The 15,101-nt window shown below is 40.4% G+C and overlaps 1 protein-coding gene across 1 annotated transcript in view; it reads right to left on the bottom strand.

Annotated features, from left to right (window-relative positions):
* Positions 1-15,101, bottom strand: part of LOC109624050 (voltage-dependent calcium channel subunit alpha-2/delta-1) — a 58,730-nt gene that overhangs the window by 27,927 nt on the left and 15,702 nt on the right. Inside the window, exons 4-10 of the mRNA XM_069528266.1 lie at positions 9,429-9,488; positions 8,704-8,739; positions 7,663-7,792; positions 2,887-3,018; positions 1,342-1,411; positions 891-941; positions 578-677 (exon numbers count right to left, since the gene is read on the bottom strand). Coding sequence (XP_069384367.1) covers positions 578-677; positions 891-941; positions 1,342-1,411; positions 2,887-3,018; positions 7,663-7,792; positions 8,704-8,739; positions 9,429-9,488 — 579 coding nt within the window. The remainder of the gene's footprint in view (positions 1-577; positions 678-890; positions 942-1,341; positions 1,412-2,886; positions 3,019-7,662; positions 7,793-8,703; positions 8,740-9,428; positions 9,489-15,101) is intronic.

The raw sequence follows: 15,101 nt of genomic DNA, 5'->3' as shown, positions 1-15,101 counted from the left end.
GCACGACTCGTGATGAAAGTAAAAAGTGATGGAAAGATCAAGAGGGTGATGAATGTGTTGCTCACTTTAATTCTTTTAGGTGCAGTGGGAGTGTACATGCTCTCTCACACACACACACACACACACATACACAGTCTCACAAAAAAATGGGTTAGGAGGTAAGGTGGGGACATGTGTTTTAATCTTGAACACCAAATAGAGCAGTGGGTATTTCATTAAAGGTCTGTTTCAGGGTGGCCAGACTTGAGAGAAATCCATATTTCATTACTTGTCATCCATCTCTCTGTCTCTCTCTAGTGTGTGTGTGTGTGTGTGTGTGTGTGTGTGTGTGTGTGTGTGTGCGTATGTGTGTGTGGGCATGTGTGCAGCATCTTAGTGTGTGTGTGTGTGTGTGTGCCCTTATTTAAATTAATCTGGATATACATGAATGGGCATATAAATGCACAAGTCCATTCATGGGCACATTGTGAATCCGTCAATCACGCCGTCCCTTTTCTCAGTGAGCATCAGGCTCCCCGTCACCTCCCACAAACGGATCAGCCGTTGCTCAGCAAGTGGACGGTTTATTAATACTCACATAAACGACATTGACATAGTCGTCATCAGACAGAGTCTCCAGCATCTCACCGACCGAGGTCCTGATCAGTTTGAGAGTCAAGCCAGACACACTACCGCTCCTGCAAGAAAAAAATGAAATAAAATACACAACAGTTCCTCACTGCAATCTGCCTCCTCAGCTCCTCTCCTGTGAGAATTAACTTGATGTGATTAGAAATGCGTCTGCCTTGGGAAATACATCACATTATCTGGCAAATCTAGAAAGGTATGCATTCTAATCATGGAAATCATTACTGAAGGTTATGGATCAATGAGGTTAGAAATGAACTCACGCATCGACGAGGATTAGCATGTCTTTGGGGGAGGCGGCTCCTTGGATGTACCTGGATTGAAGTTAATGAATGAAAAGACAAGCTGAACTGAGACTCCCACTCAACAACACCGCACAACATAAATATGCTGAAGGCCAATGATTTACACACTGAGATCTCAAAATATTATTAATACACTTTGAAACTATTTATCACAGTTATGACCGGGAGAAATCTTTGAAATGACTTATATATAATTGTATCATGTAGTCATAATGCAATTCAGCTGATTGAAAGAACAATGATATTAAAAAGTATTGGATTATTGACCACTACCTCATTAGGAAGCAAATAAAACTAAATAATTATATTTATTCGCCTAAATACATAAACTTTGTTATTTTAGGACTATTTACCGACTGACACATTCAGGATATATCTAAAGCATCTATATGTGTGGCAGTTTTCTTACCATGGCCTCCTGCGGACGTCATACAGATCAATTTTACCGGGGGTTTTACGAGCATCCATCCACGGAGAGGCTTTAGCAGGAAATAAAATGTGTGTTTATTATGATGGCTTAATAATTAAAGGTAATAAAACATTAATCTGGATGTCTCCCACATCTGCCTGTCAGACCAAGGTTGAATATTAGTGACATATTCAGCTCAGCAGCAGGAATTCGCTGTCAATCACCATGCCGATAAAAAACCGACACATTTTGGGATGGAATAAAAAAAATCCTTACATTTCTGCCATATTAACAGTTCACTTGTTGGATAAAATCAAACATTTATGGCTCCAATTACTTTACATCATGTTTTATGCCGGCTGATATTGTTCATGGAGAGATGAACATCAGATCGTAATGCTTCCTCTGAGATGCAAAGCACAGAGCAGTGGTTTCACAAGCTTTGACAATGATCAGTTGCTTTCTATCAGTATGCAGTCAACGAGGGGAGCCATGAAAACACACCAGTATGAAGCTGTGTGACTCCCTGTCATGCATGCTAACAGTTAAAAAAAAGGAAACAAAGAGGAATAAATTCAGGGCTAATGAAAGTTCATGAATATTAGACATAAACCTTTACCATAAAGCTATAGAGTCAATGATGAGAGGAATCTCATGAATAGAAATGGCTCAAACGCTTACAGCAGAGAGCAGCACCACACTGATGCAGTTAAAGATAATGAGATGGTATCTATATGATACCAAATATAACATCTGAGTAAATTGAGAAATTGATTGAGCTTATTTGTGCACTGATGTCTGAACTTAATATATCCCCCTAGCTGTTTAAATTAATTAGCTTTATCTTATCCAACAATAAGCTCTAATTTGATAATGAGGAACACAAACAATATGACAGACAGACAGACAGGCCTGGTGCATTTTCAACTACTAATCAATTTTAAAAACATGGAAGACCACAGACATAATCACAGATTTTACAGATTTTCTACACAATTTTACCACAACGTGAAACTTCAAACGTCAAACGTGACTTCAGAAGAAAAGCAAAAATGGAGGAGGATTGACGTCATCAGCTAACTGTACTTGCATGTGTTGTGTTTTGCAGCAAATAAACAAAAAAAGAGGAAAAACATTGGACTAAGCCTGGTTCACAAATTTTGTAGTGCGAGTTGGAGGTGAGTTGGAAATGTATTGCTGTTTTTAGTCGCAGCTATAAGTATGCGGTTAGTGGTGCTTCCCAGTCAGCTCACTCTAATTGGCTATTGCAGGTTTATACTAAGTATTCCGTCAGAGCAGGTTATCTGAAATATCAAACGTGTTTGAATATTTCGAGATCAGGGAGGCACACAATCAGTAGCTTTAAGATTATTTTGTAAACCTCTCACGCTTCAGGATTAATTGGGCAGATATTTGACTCTGACTGGCTGCAAATTGGGAACACCCCTGTGATTTCCTGCAGAGGCCAAATCGGGTCAAAAATCTGCCAAATTGTCTTCTATGTCCTCAAATCCCTTAGAAAATATGATATTGTTGTTTTTTTACCTGGGTAGTAGCGAGCCAGGCCTGTAGCACTACCAAACACCTGCCAGAGAAGAGTTGGGTCATCTTCTCTGTTCTTTCTAAACACCTCCTCCAGTGCCTCCGTCCAGTTCAGCTCATTCAGCACAATGGTGGCTGGAATTCCAGACAGATACAAACAAAAGAAAAACATATTTGTGAAGTAAAAATATACTGGAAAGACTAAACTGGGACAGACTCGCACAAAATGTTTTTCTAATCAGATTATGCAGTTTCGACAACTCTGCAAATGTGTACAAGTCTCCAATGTGTAATTAGAGTACATGGCAGTTGGGGTAAACAGGGCATTGTACACTGTCAAAGATACGTGGACATCCCAGATTAACACCATCATTATTATTCACACGAGCGCCCACTCAGTGTCGGCCCACTTGCCAAGCAGGACGCATGAGTAAATATTAGACCAGCCAGTGTCGATATTCAGCAACAAATACTCAGAAGCAGTATTCTTGCAAGTACCTGGTTTGACAAAAATATATATTTTTACTTGAAACCCCAGTAACCGCTGTGTGTTTGTGTGTGTATGAGTGCATGTGTGTGATTGATAGAGGCAACGGACATTATGGATGTAATGACACAGCACCCAGACAGCTCAGAGCCACTTAACACTCACTGTGATGGATGAAGATACAACACATACTGCCCCAACTCTATCTTTGCAGTCTGCTCTTCCTTTACACCTTGTTTCATTTCATCTTTTCTCGTTCTGTATACTAATCTACTGAACATATGCTTCCATGTGACTGCGTGTGTGAGTGCGTCTATATACAGAAGGTGCATGTAGGAGCGCGAGTGTGTTAGATGGATTGGTATCTTGTATTGAGTGTGACGTGGCTCATTGATGTGCAAAGCAAACACTGTTCATTTGCATGTATGCCTCCAGAGAGGAAAGTTAATGAAGCCTCAGTTGCCAGGAGTGCATGTGTTTTTATTAGAGAAAGTGAGAACATGCACTGTGTGTGTGTGTGTGTGTGGTTGTGTGTGTGTGTGTGCACAGTAATGTAATTCCTCATTAAGTCTACAATTTTAAAGGGAAAGATTGGGAAAAAACACCAAAGGCCTTGTTAACCAATGGAAAAATTACAAACTGATTTTTGAGTGATGACTAATGGCTACCAACACACAGCTAAATATTTAGATACATACACAACATCTACACAAATGTAAAACATTGAGAGGTAAAGAAGCATGCCCAAAACATCTAACCCTATAGGAATAGGTTTTTTGTGCCCCTGAGTTAGTCGTAATATTTAATAAGCTAAACTCCACTGCTGCTTCATAACAGATACAGCATCCTCTAGTCGCCCATATTGCCACTGACACTAATGAATTCCCAGGCTGCAATCAGCATAGCTTTGATGCCACAATATATATATCTACACCCAGTGATGACTTCATTTCATTTGGATATCACGGTGAAAGTTCACAAACATATAAGACACACATAATTTCAAACATGAAAAAAACATTGAAACAACTATCTATGACTTTTTATCTTGCTAGCTCCTTAAAGGTGCTATTGTAGCAATATGGCTCATTCAAAGTTCCACAAAAGTTCCAAAATATGTGGGACCTGGTTTGGTTTGTACCTCGTTAGTTTTTTTGGGATCTTTTTTTGTCATAATATAGATAATATTTTGTGAATATTACATTTTATTAACAGCTATCCCTAACTTGAACCAGAATAATAATTTCATCATTTGCATGTCTTATAATGAAAATTGTGAAATAAAAATGATGTTTTGTAAAAGCTTTGTTGACAGCCCAACAGGCTTCGGGTACAGTGACATATTGAATTGAACCATTTTCTATCTCTCTCTCTTTATACCTCATGGTCAGTGGCCTTCACCAGACCAACAGATGTGGCTTTTGTTGTGATCCTTCTCTTGTCTGAATGTTTGATTCCTTTCCTACGCTCCTCTCACACACATGCGACATGCTGCCGCGTATAGACAGTGATTTCATAAACTTGCCTTCCACTTCACCTAGAAAACCCAATTTTCTCCAGCTGAGCAAAGGCTATTCCTGGAACATTTATAGGGTGGAGATCAAATTGAAGAGCTGAAACCTCAATAACGTATGAGTCCCCCATCGCTATTTTCTCCAGATATATAAAATTCATTCTCCTGCATGTGCGTCCATATGTGACAAAATGCACAGTATGAGTGTGTGCACGCTCAAACACACACGCACATGCTCTTGCTATTCATGTGAGCAGCACATTCACTTTACACCGGCACTATATGGATCTCAACCTCTACTCCAGTGCCATGGCCCAGGGGTCTCCAATATGTCACTCTTAGCTTTCACTACTCTGTTTTTAGAGTAACTCACATCTGCAGAGAATATATTTTGTACAAACCATGGGTGCATAGCACAACACCATAAATAATAATAATAATTTCATTTTAGATCATGTTTGCTGTATGTGACTGTAGTTTAGCAGCTATTTGGATAATGTAATAATAATGTCACACATGAAAAATATTCACATCCAGGAAGTGATAAACTTGTTGATGTTGAGTTTCCCTGTGGGCTGCAACATGAGCCTCCTTTTCCTACGTTTGTTTTTGCTTTGGAAAATTAAGAAAGCCCAGTTGTTTGTAGCACTGAATGAACAGACGACTATCAGTGGATTCATGGATACTGAAGAAAAAACAAACCTTAGAGCCAGAGAATAGCTCTTTTGCATCAGCTGTCCCTGGGCAGGATACTATAAAAGCCAAAACAATACAATCTACAGCAAATACAAGATCTAATTTACAAACAGTACATCACATGACTCATTTGATTCACAAGTCCTGAAGTTATAAGCAGATTTATAAATTATTTATTTGTCATCGACAAAAATAATTATATAATTGCATATCTTGAGACATACTGAATCGAAAATATGTGAGTCATGTCATGTTTGTTCAGTTTTGACTAAATTGTGATTCAGATGTTTTGGTTGACAGTGATGGTGTTTCAGTATAAACTATCAGATTTGGATATTGATATTTGAGGTTAAACAAAAACAAAAACGTCTTATTGAAATGTTTTGGTTCGGAGATCAGTTTGAGTGAACAAAGGTAATAGTTATATGACAGTAGTAACTTTCAGACACTTTTGTTTTGTGTAAAAGGTGTGAAAAGGTGTGGAGACCCCTCCTCTATCCAAACTATTTTTAAAAACCTTTAGGAATCTCAGACTGGGCTCCATTATGGCCATCCATCCTATTTTGAGTGTATACCTGTCTTGGGTTCTCGCACACATTCACTTACACACATAGTTTCTGTCAACTTGCTTACACCAGACTTCAGCCCTGGATAGTCTCTAGCAGCTCGGTATATATATATATGTATATATACATATATATATATATATATATATGCATCCTCCATTAAACATCATCCTTGAAAGAAAGGGAGTGTGAGGACTCATGGCACCCAGCCCAGATGATGGCCAGAGAGAAAAAAGCAGTTCAAAAGCATGTTAATAAACCAGACTTGCACTAATGCTGATAACAAACCCGAAAATAGCATGTGCCCACCCCAGTCCCTCACTCCTGCCCCTGTGTCTGGGGTCAATGGAGATGCGAGGTGCGTAACCTTGGGGCCAGACGGTTCCCCAGCAGGCTGAGAGCCATGCTGAGGGGCTCACTCAATTCTGCTGTCCCTCCTAGTCACTGCTGACTCATCACCTCCCACTGCACACTAATTAAATGGTTATTTAAACACATGTACACAGACTTACAGATAAATAAAGACACAAGCTAAGCAGTGGCAGTGCAGCCTGGTGGTTGAATAAACTATCCTGCAACTGGTCTCATGTTCATATTCATTCATTTTGATCTCTCTGTGTAAGTCACTCTATGATAAGAGTCTCACCCAAGTGCTTACAATGTAAAAAGAAAAAGGAGACTGTTCGTATATAATATATAATTCAGACCACAGTTAAGATATTCACCAGACCATCCTTAAGTCATTGACATTCAACTTCCGCTGTGCGAATGTCAGAGGGACTCGGGAGAATCAAATTATGCTGAACCACTCAAGGTAAATGTCACCACATGATGATGACATGGTCAGAAATGTACTTTTATAAAAACAGGGCAAATGTTTTATTATATTCAAACATATAATGTCACACATTCTGCTTTATTACAGTGAGGAAAGTCTTACTTGGTGAAACATTTAGCTAACGGAGGCAAAGGAAAATAGCACTTTGTATTTTGCATTTTGTCTGATGCTGTGCTACACATTTAGCTTTGTACAAATGTGTGTGTATTCACTATAATGTGAAGAAATATCTACTCTTGTGCCCTGGGAATATGTAGAATACAGGACTATGAAAATATATATATATTGTTGAGTAAAGCGTATATATTATGTGAGATGAACATTCACGAACAGAAACTAATTATCAAGAGGAGGTTGGAGGTTTGAAAGTCACTGTGTATCAACCTGCTTCATTATATGACCCTCTGTTCATCTACATCCAGGGACACACGGATGAGCCAGGATACAGGAGAGAACAAGATAAAATCCTAGTATACTCTTTTCTTCTTTTAAACCCTCATTCAGCTGTGAGCACATTTGCTAAAGGCTCAGTTCGAAAACAACATTTTGTCATGTGTTGGTGTGTCAGTTGTATCCATGGTTACAACCGGGGTTTGTGTGTTAGTGTGCATGCATTAGTGTGTGTGCGTATGTGTGTGTATGTGTATGTGTATGTGTGTGAGTGTGTGTGTTTACTCACATCCATCATAGATGTCGGTGGGGATGTGGACAGCCGTGTGGTTGTGATCAGTCAAACGCCTAAATGACGGGTCCTCTTTAAAGTCTGGTCGAATCCGGTATTTTTTTCCCTCCGTCTCATTTGCATCCAGCTGAGGGAGGAAAAAGAAAACATCAAGACGCAGACTAATGCTGACGGTAGTTTTAAGATATCAGACGGAGCATCTTTCCTCTATCTGCTGAAGCATCATGGCATCATGACAGGCCTGACTCAGTCCTTCATCAACTCCAGTCTGACGTAATAATGTCTTTGCTGCAAGTTTTGACACCCTCCCAACTTGTTTGTGAAAATATAGCATCATCAACAATACGTCTGATGATATCTTCCTGTTTGTTTTCCTCTTTTATTATCATCTTCATTTGGGAGGAGACAACCAGATTGTCCTTGCACCTTGTAGAGATTTATAACTCCTACTGTGGACACACCAATTGGCATCAGAAGCAGCAGTACAGATGTAGGAGATGGATGAAGAAAAGTATGATGAGATATGGAGGAAAGAATGCACAGTAGGGAGGGGAGTGCAGGAGTGGAGATGGAGCGAGGGAGGAAAACAGCACAGGGGGGGAGGGAGAGAGAGTGTGAACAGTTACTTCCTAATAAAGCAGCGTTGTAGCCAGCTCATACATCTCATCTGTCAATTAAAGAAGAACATGGCAGAAACCTCTTCACCTGAGAGAGGCTGGGAAGAGGGATGACGAAGAGGAGGCTGCACGGGATGAAAAGCCTGGAGAAGAGGCAAAAAAAAGAGGGAGGGGCTGCAGTAAAAGGCCGGAGAATTGAAAGAAACCGAGTGAGGAAAAAAAAAAGAGAAAGGCATGAATGTGGTGAATAGAAGGAGAAAAAGAGAGGAGGAGATAAGGGAGGATGACTAGGTGAAAGGGAGGACAAGGGATAGCAGCGAAAACATATTACTGGCCCATGTCCGAGTGTGACCTGTGTGTTTGCAGTGGCTTAAATGGAAGGAGAGCAAATAGGCAAAAGGAAGAAGAAAAGCACACTCACATTGTCCTTTGAGTTGTAGTAGGAGATTTCTTCATCCTGCAAAAGCAGTCGCACACAAGCACAAACATCACTTTGTGGACGCTTCAGGGCTTCACACACATAATCACGAGAATGCTTAATTCATTTCTAAACAATTCTTAATTTTGTTGGCAGGCAACTCCATTAGTTAATTCTCCAGTTTTATGTTAATGACGTGGTCTGTGCTGCCAGTGGAATGAATACTGTATGAGTTAAAGTGAATGTGTGGAGTGTTCCTCTTCTAAAGTCTGTGCCTGTGTGCCTCGAGCCATTTGCAATGCTCCGGGGTAGAATTTCCCTGCCACTGAGGAAGCAATATAGTAATTGACTGCTTGGATGCATATATAACTGTCTCTGCGACTGCGAGTATTCTTTTCCATGACCATAGCTTTCCTCCCCGTTTCAATTGTCTGCCCCTGTGGTTCTTAGAAATGAGCGCATGTGTCATCTGAAATGAGAAGCATGATGTGGTGCATTAACCGATGGAGCTGTAATCACTGCAGTAACACACAGATGCAGATACAGATATTAAAGCTACAGAGGCAGTAATTTATGATCAGTAAATCTAGGATACATGCACGGTGTAATGTTCCTGTCACTGTGCATCTCCCTGTGTTTTACCAACATACAGTAAATAAAACACACATATAAAACTTATACATGTAGGTATACAAGTGCACAAGCATGTGTCTGTGTCCCTCCGTTACCTCGAACTCGTCTTTCCACGTATGATCCACCTGGAATTGCTCAGCAGCCGCGGCCAGTTTCTGGGGAGTGAAAAATGACAGGGATTTGGATTTGAGACTACACAAGTTATGTCTCCTCACTGCATCAGTCTATTTATAGAAAACCTGGGCAATAGAAAAGTATGTTAAAAGGCGCGATGGAGACTTTCCCAATGATGGTGACGTCACCTGCAGATCTCAAACTACAGTGCTACTATGGTCTTGCAGCACTGTCCGCTGAAGGCCACGCCACTGAGCCACCAGAGAGAGAGAGAGAGAGAGACTGAACGTGAAAGTGAGTGAGACAGAAATCAAGGGAAAAAGGAGGGTCAACAGTGTGAGAAATGGCAGATGATTGAATAAAGAGCAAATGGATTACCGACTGAGAGACTGTCAATCAAATTGGACACTACTGAATAACAAGAGGATATAAATGTAATTAAATTCACCTCTCTCTCTCACACACACACACACACACCCTCTCATCCTGGGAAACGATATGAAAAAGAGAGTAGGATTAAGAATAGTTACTGCAATAGAAAATATCTTACCCAGTACAGGCAATAAAAGAGCGAAGAACAGATCAATGTGGAAACAGATGTCACCTCTGTAGGTCTGTAGGCAGCTCTGTCAGCCGAGAAACCATCGAAAATGTTGAAAAACGCCCAAAATATTAAAGAAAGTGAACGAATAAATCCTGGATCTGCCCCCTGATCCCGATCTTAATTTAAAACATATATCACAATTGAACGGCTTCATTCTTGAGTCACGCAACACCCCTCCACAAACCTTCATGGAAGTCGAATGAGTAGCTTTTGCTTAATCCAGCTAACAAATGGAGACAGAAACATTGACTGAGGTGATTCTGAGGATGATGTGATATAATCACATATTTAGATATCACTTTCTAGTTGCACATACTTGTAATGTTTAAATTGGCTTTCTTCATCACATGAAACAATTTCATTTTTATGGCTACTTCCTGATCAGCCTGTTACGATAATCACGTTATCGTTCGATATACGGACATGACCACCATAATATTTGCTGACATTGTTATTGCTCATTTGTTTATTGTAAAGCGACCAGTGTTGGATCACGTCACCGTTGGATCACGTCACCGCCCAATTATCAGAGAGTTCATTCATTAATCCACACCCACAATCAGTCAATAATCCAATCACAATCCCAGACCACAGTCCTGTGTATACCGAACAACTACATGGAAATGACTAATAGGCTACAGAGCAATGCGTGCAGGGGTCGGAGAGGATCGGCTAAATCCACATGTTGTCGTTGCTCAGGAGCAGACACCTCATCTCTAAATTCAGTCAGGAGGAAATCATCTGATGGATTGTTTTTTCCCTGTGGAGTTCTCTTGGAGCTGCAGGCCTTGGCGGAGTTAAAGGCAGACTCTGTATACTCCAGTGACTGTTTATTTTCCTGAATTATTTGAGAAGATCCAGGGTAAAACCTGGTGTGGACTATTTTTATCGTGTTTGTTTTTGCCTTGATTTAACTGGATTGTGTTTTGCTTGTGGGGGAGACTGAAATGGACATTCTACATGGACGGACTCAACTCTGGACGCTGAGAGTCTGGGACACAAAAAGGTCTTAAAATGACAATATAATCGTTTGTCTCCATTATTTCAAGGACAGTATATCGTCCATTAAAAATTGTTATTGTTACAGACCTACTTCCAAAACAAACACTCCTGCACAACTGTGTATATGTTCACCGAGGTGGATCCACACTGATTGAACTTTAGCCTGACCCTGGCCTCCCCCTGTTCACACTCTACTGGGTAATGACAACCCTGAGGAGGAGAGGACCGCCCTTAAACACACTCACCTGTCTCACACACAACTTTCTTCACAGCAGCAAAGTTACATCAGCTTCAGCGGAACTCCACTGCAGTGAATTATTTTGGAGGCAGTTAAAAAATCACGAAGATAAAGTGTATTTATAGCTAAATGTCATTCTCACGTCCATCTGTTGGACTGTGAGAGAAGAGAAGTATAACATCAGGCGTTCTGTGAGCAATAACTGGATGAGATGCTTATACTATATAGTATGTAATCCTGGGCCTTCTCTGAGTGTGGGTGTGAATGTGGATGAGCGTGTGTGACCATGTGTCTGCTGTCTGCAATGGTTCCCTTCTTGTTCCACAGTCCCATCCCTTTGGCCTCCAGCTCTGGGCTCGGTTCCAGACCCGTCCCCACCTCCTCTGCACTGGCTGTCAGCAGCTAAATATACACCCCGCTCTAGCCATAAACACACACTCACACACAAATACACCAACACAACATAGTGATCATGAGATTATTACGCATCACGTTCACCATGAGCCAAAATAATATGTACTTATGCATCATCAGGTGATGAATCATTTCCATTTACAAACAGAAAAAAGTGCTTGATGCTGATTTTGGCTTCCAAAGACATATCCAGAGATTTACATCTATTGCCATAATTTACACATGTTATCTTTTATGTGTAAACATTTAATTACCGCCATCAAGGAGGATATCTTTTTAAGCAACTTACACTTAGGACATGAAGCATGGAATAAGGAAGAGCCCATCAAATTTAGGGCACATCCACTTGGTTCAGTTTTAGGACGAGGTGATACAATCCCTTTCCTAGATCATTTACTATGAATTAGATTTTTTTAATTTTTTAAAATCTGTAGTCTGGTGTGTGTTTTTTGACTTTGTTGGAGGTCAGTGCTCTGAGTGCTCTTCTAGATTTACGAGCAATCTGAAAATAGGCCTGATCAGAATCTCCACATCTCTGCAACAAAACCCTGCAAGATTACTTCACCAATGTTTTACGGTGTTTTCAGACATTTTAGCCAAAGAATATGTAAGAAAAACCCAGGTTGAACTGGGTGGCTGTATAAAATCCCATTAGATTCTTATAAATAATTAAATTCAGTGACACCTCGACTGCAGATGCACCCACGCTGTGAGAGCTTTCTAAACAGAACCTTGGTGCTTCGTTGGTAATTTCATTCCATAATGGTTACACAAAAAAAGAAGAGATAAGATTTAAGACTGTAATAATGCGCCACTCATGGGAGAGTGGGGGCAACAGTTCATATCCATGCTGAAAAGGCCAATTGCGCGAGGTCTTGTCATTAAGCTCATGTCAAATGTCTCCAGGACATCACAAGACATTAACGTCACACATTGAGATAAGTAAGTTATAAATCCAGACCATCTCCCGAAATAGCTTTAATTTGTTAAGTGCATATATAGGCTATAAACATGTATAGTTTAATATAAACACAAATGCATGTAGAGGTACACACATATAAAGCAGGGATGGAACGTATGGATATTTATTACAATTGGCTCCTTTCCTCTCATCCAGGATTCCTCCCACCGTGATGTTGTATTTGATGTGATGCACAAGTGTTATCAACAGCTGCTCCATACTTTAAAACCTAATACGTCATCGTTTGTGTGACATAAATGGAGAATGGGACCATAGTATTTTGTGTCAAAATACCTCAAGCTTACAGTATACACACACACACACACACACACACACACACACACACACACACACACACACACACACACACACTTACACACCTCCTAAGAGAGTAGACAGGGTTGTTAAAAATTCATGGCAGAGCTTTGACAAGGCTCCTTTCCCTTCTGGGAGATATGGGGGAGGTGAGGAGAAGTGTGTGAGGAAAGATACCTAATTACCCATCTCTCGTTCCTCTGTATCCCTCCCTCTCTATCTTTCTCTCCGTCTAACACATACACACGGGGAGGTTATCAGATTACCCGAAGAAAGCGATGGCACAGTCATATCCGCTCTACAGAGCCGTGATTTGATGAGACCGCTCCCTGAGTGACGGTTCATCAGTTCATCACAGAGCGGCTGCAAGTTGCCCTCCTGCCAGTTGATTAGAAGCCAGCGTTGCCCCGTTGAATCACAAATTTAACACTACAATGGTTTTCTTAATGGGAGGGTAAGATTGGGTGTTATCCAATTTCTTATATTGTTGAACCTTCTCCAAATATTCCCTCAGGATACAGTTTTACCATCTGGATAAAAAATTACACATTGTCATGTTTCTTGTGTCGATCGAAGCAGTGGTGTGATTTCCTTGTTTAAAGCATTTGAGCTGCACTTCTTGTAAGAAAGGTGCGATAAAAATATAGTTGATTTATCTTATAATTCCACAGTTGACAAAAATATGATACATGTTCTGGTTTTACTCTCTGGACAACATCAGAATATGGAATTACATAGCACAGATTGACATCTATTAAACAAATATATCAAATAGTGTGCATATAGCAACTTGTTTGTGCTCACCAGGTCTTTTGTTTTGTATTCGTTCATGATAATGCTGATGCTTCTAATTCAAGGATATTTGATTTCTTTGTTCACAAAACGTTCTGCCATCACTTTCACAGCATCTTAAACCACACAAAAAGTGGTGCTACCACACTGAAGACATTTATTACATGATGGTAATAAAACAGACACCAATGTTATTATTATCAAATATACCCGGTATTATCTTATTACTACCCAACCCTATGAGAGAGCATAACACACTTCCCATTGCATGCTTGATCCAACAACTCATTAGTCCACCTCTCACTTACATAGATACCTAGAGCTGCACACAACAATAAGCCCACTCTATCACTGAATGACCACTGGAGACCTAAGGAGAGCCAACTCTCCCCTGCAGCCTTAATGGGGAAACGAGTCGTCGTGGAGACTGGGAATTGGCTTTATAGGGAAGTGGAGGGGTTTAAGGAATGAGGTGCTTCAGAAAAGGGGAGCAGGAATTTATTAAGAGTCATGAAATCTAATGCTGGCAGGCAAAACCCCTCAATACTATCCACAGGCAGCATTTCTCATACAAGTTGCTGAGCTATATTTTAATCCCAGCTGAACATAAAAACGGTCAAATGATGACCGCAACTACAGCTGTGCCTATCAATACTCCCAGAGCCAAACAGGACACATAATATAGTATTTCTCATTCCGTGCACATTTCGCCCTCCATGCACATTGATGTATAAGCTCATTATGCACAGAAACGTTTGGGTTGTCCCACCTGCAAACCCTACAGAGACTCTGCCCTACTCTCACCAGTCTTAGTTGTCATACTGCCGGGGCAACACACCATGCATTTAGTGAGAAAGAGGAGCACGGCTTAAAGGATAGACAGCGAAGATGAGACAGGCTCTGCTAAACCTCACAGAACTTCCCAGACTCTTTGTGTGTAGATGCGTGTGTGAATATATATATATATATATATATATATAAATGTGTGTGTGCATGTGAATGTGTGTCTCCCGCCTTCTCACCCAGACAACAATATAATACTCACAAGAGTCGTAACAGTCTAAAAGATCATTAACACCCACATCCAGTCTTATCCCTCTCTTCCTAGCTTCTGACAGGATGCCCACATCAATGAACACTGGCCTATTCATCAGAATGAGTCCAAACTCAAAGGGATGGTAAAGTAAAATAATGGGGGTGGCATGAAGGGTCAGTATGAGAGGCAGAAAACAGATGACTGAAAAGATAACAGAAAAAGATGTAGATGATGAGTAGCTGTTTTAAAAGGAAAAGATATTCCAAAGAGAGAAAAAACATATTCAGACTCA

Source organism: Paralichthys olivaceus, chromosome 7 (assembly GCF_024713975.1).
Source record: "Paralichthys olivaceus isolate ysfri-2021 chromosome 7, ASM2471397v2, whole genome shotgun sequence".
NCBI lineage: Eukaryota > Metazoa > Chordata > Actinopteri > Pleuronectiformes > Paralichthyidae > Paralichthys > Paralichthys olivaceus.
The sequence above is the reverse complement of the archived record's forward strand: the minus strand, read 5'-3'. Positions and strand labels throughout refer to the sequence as shown.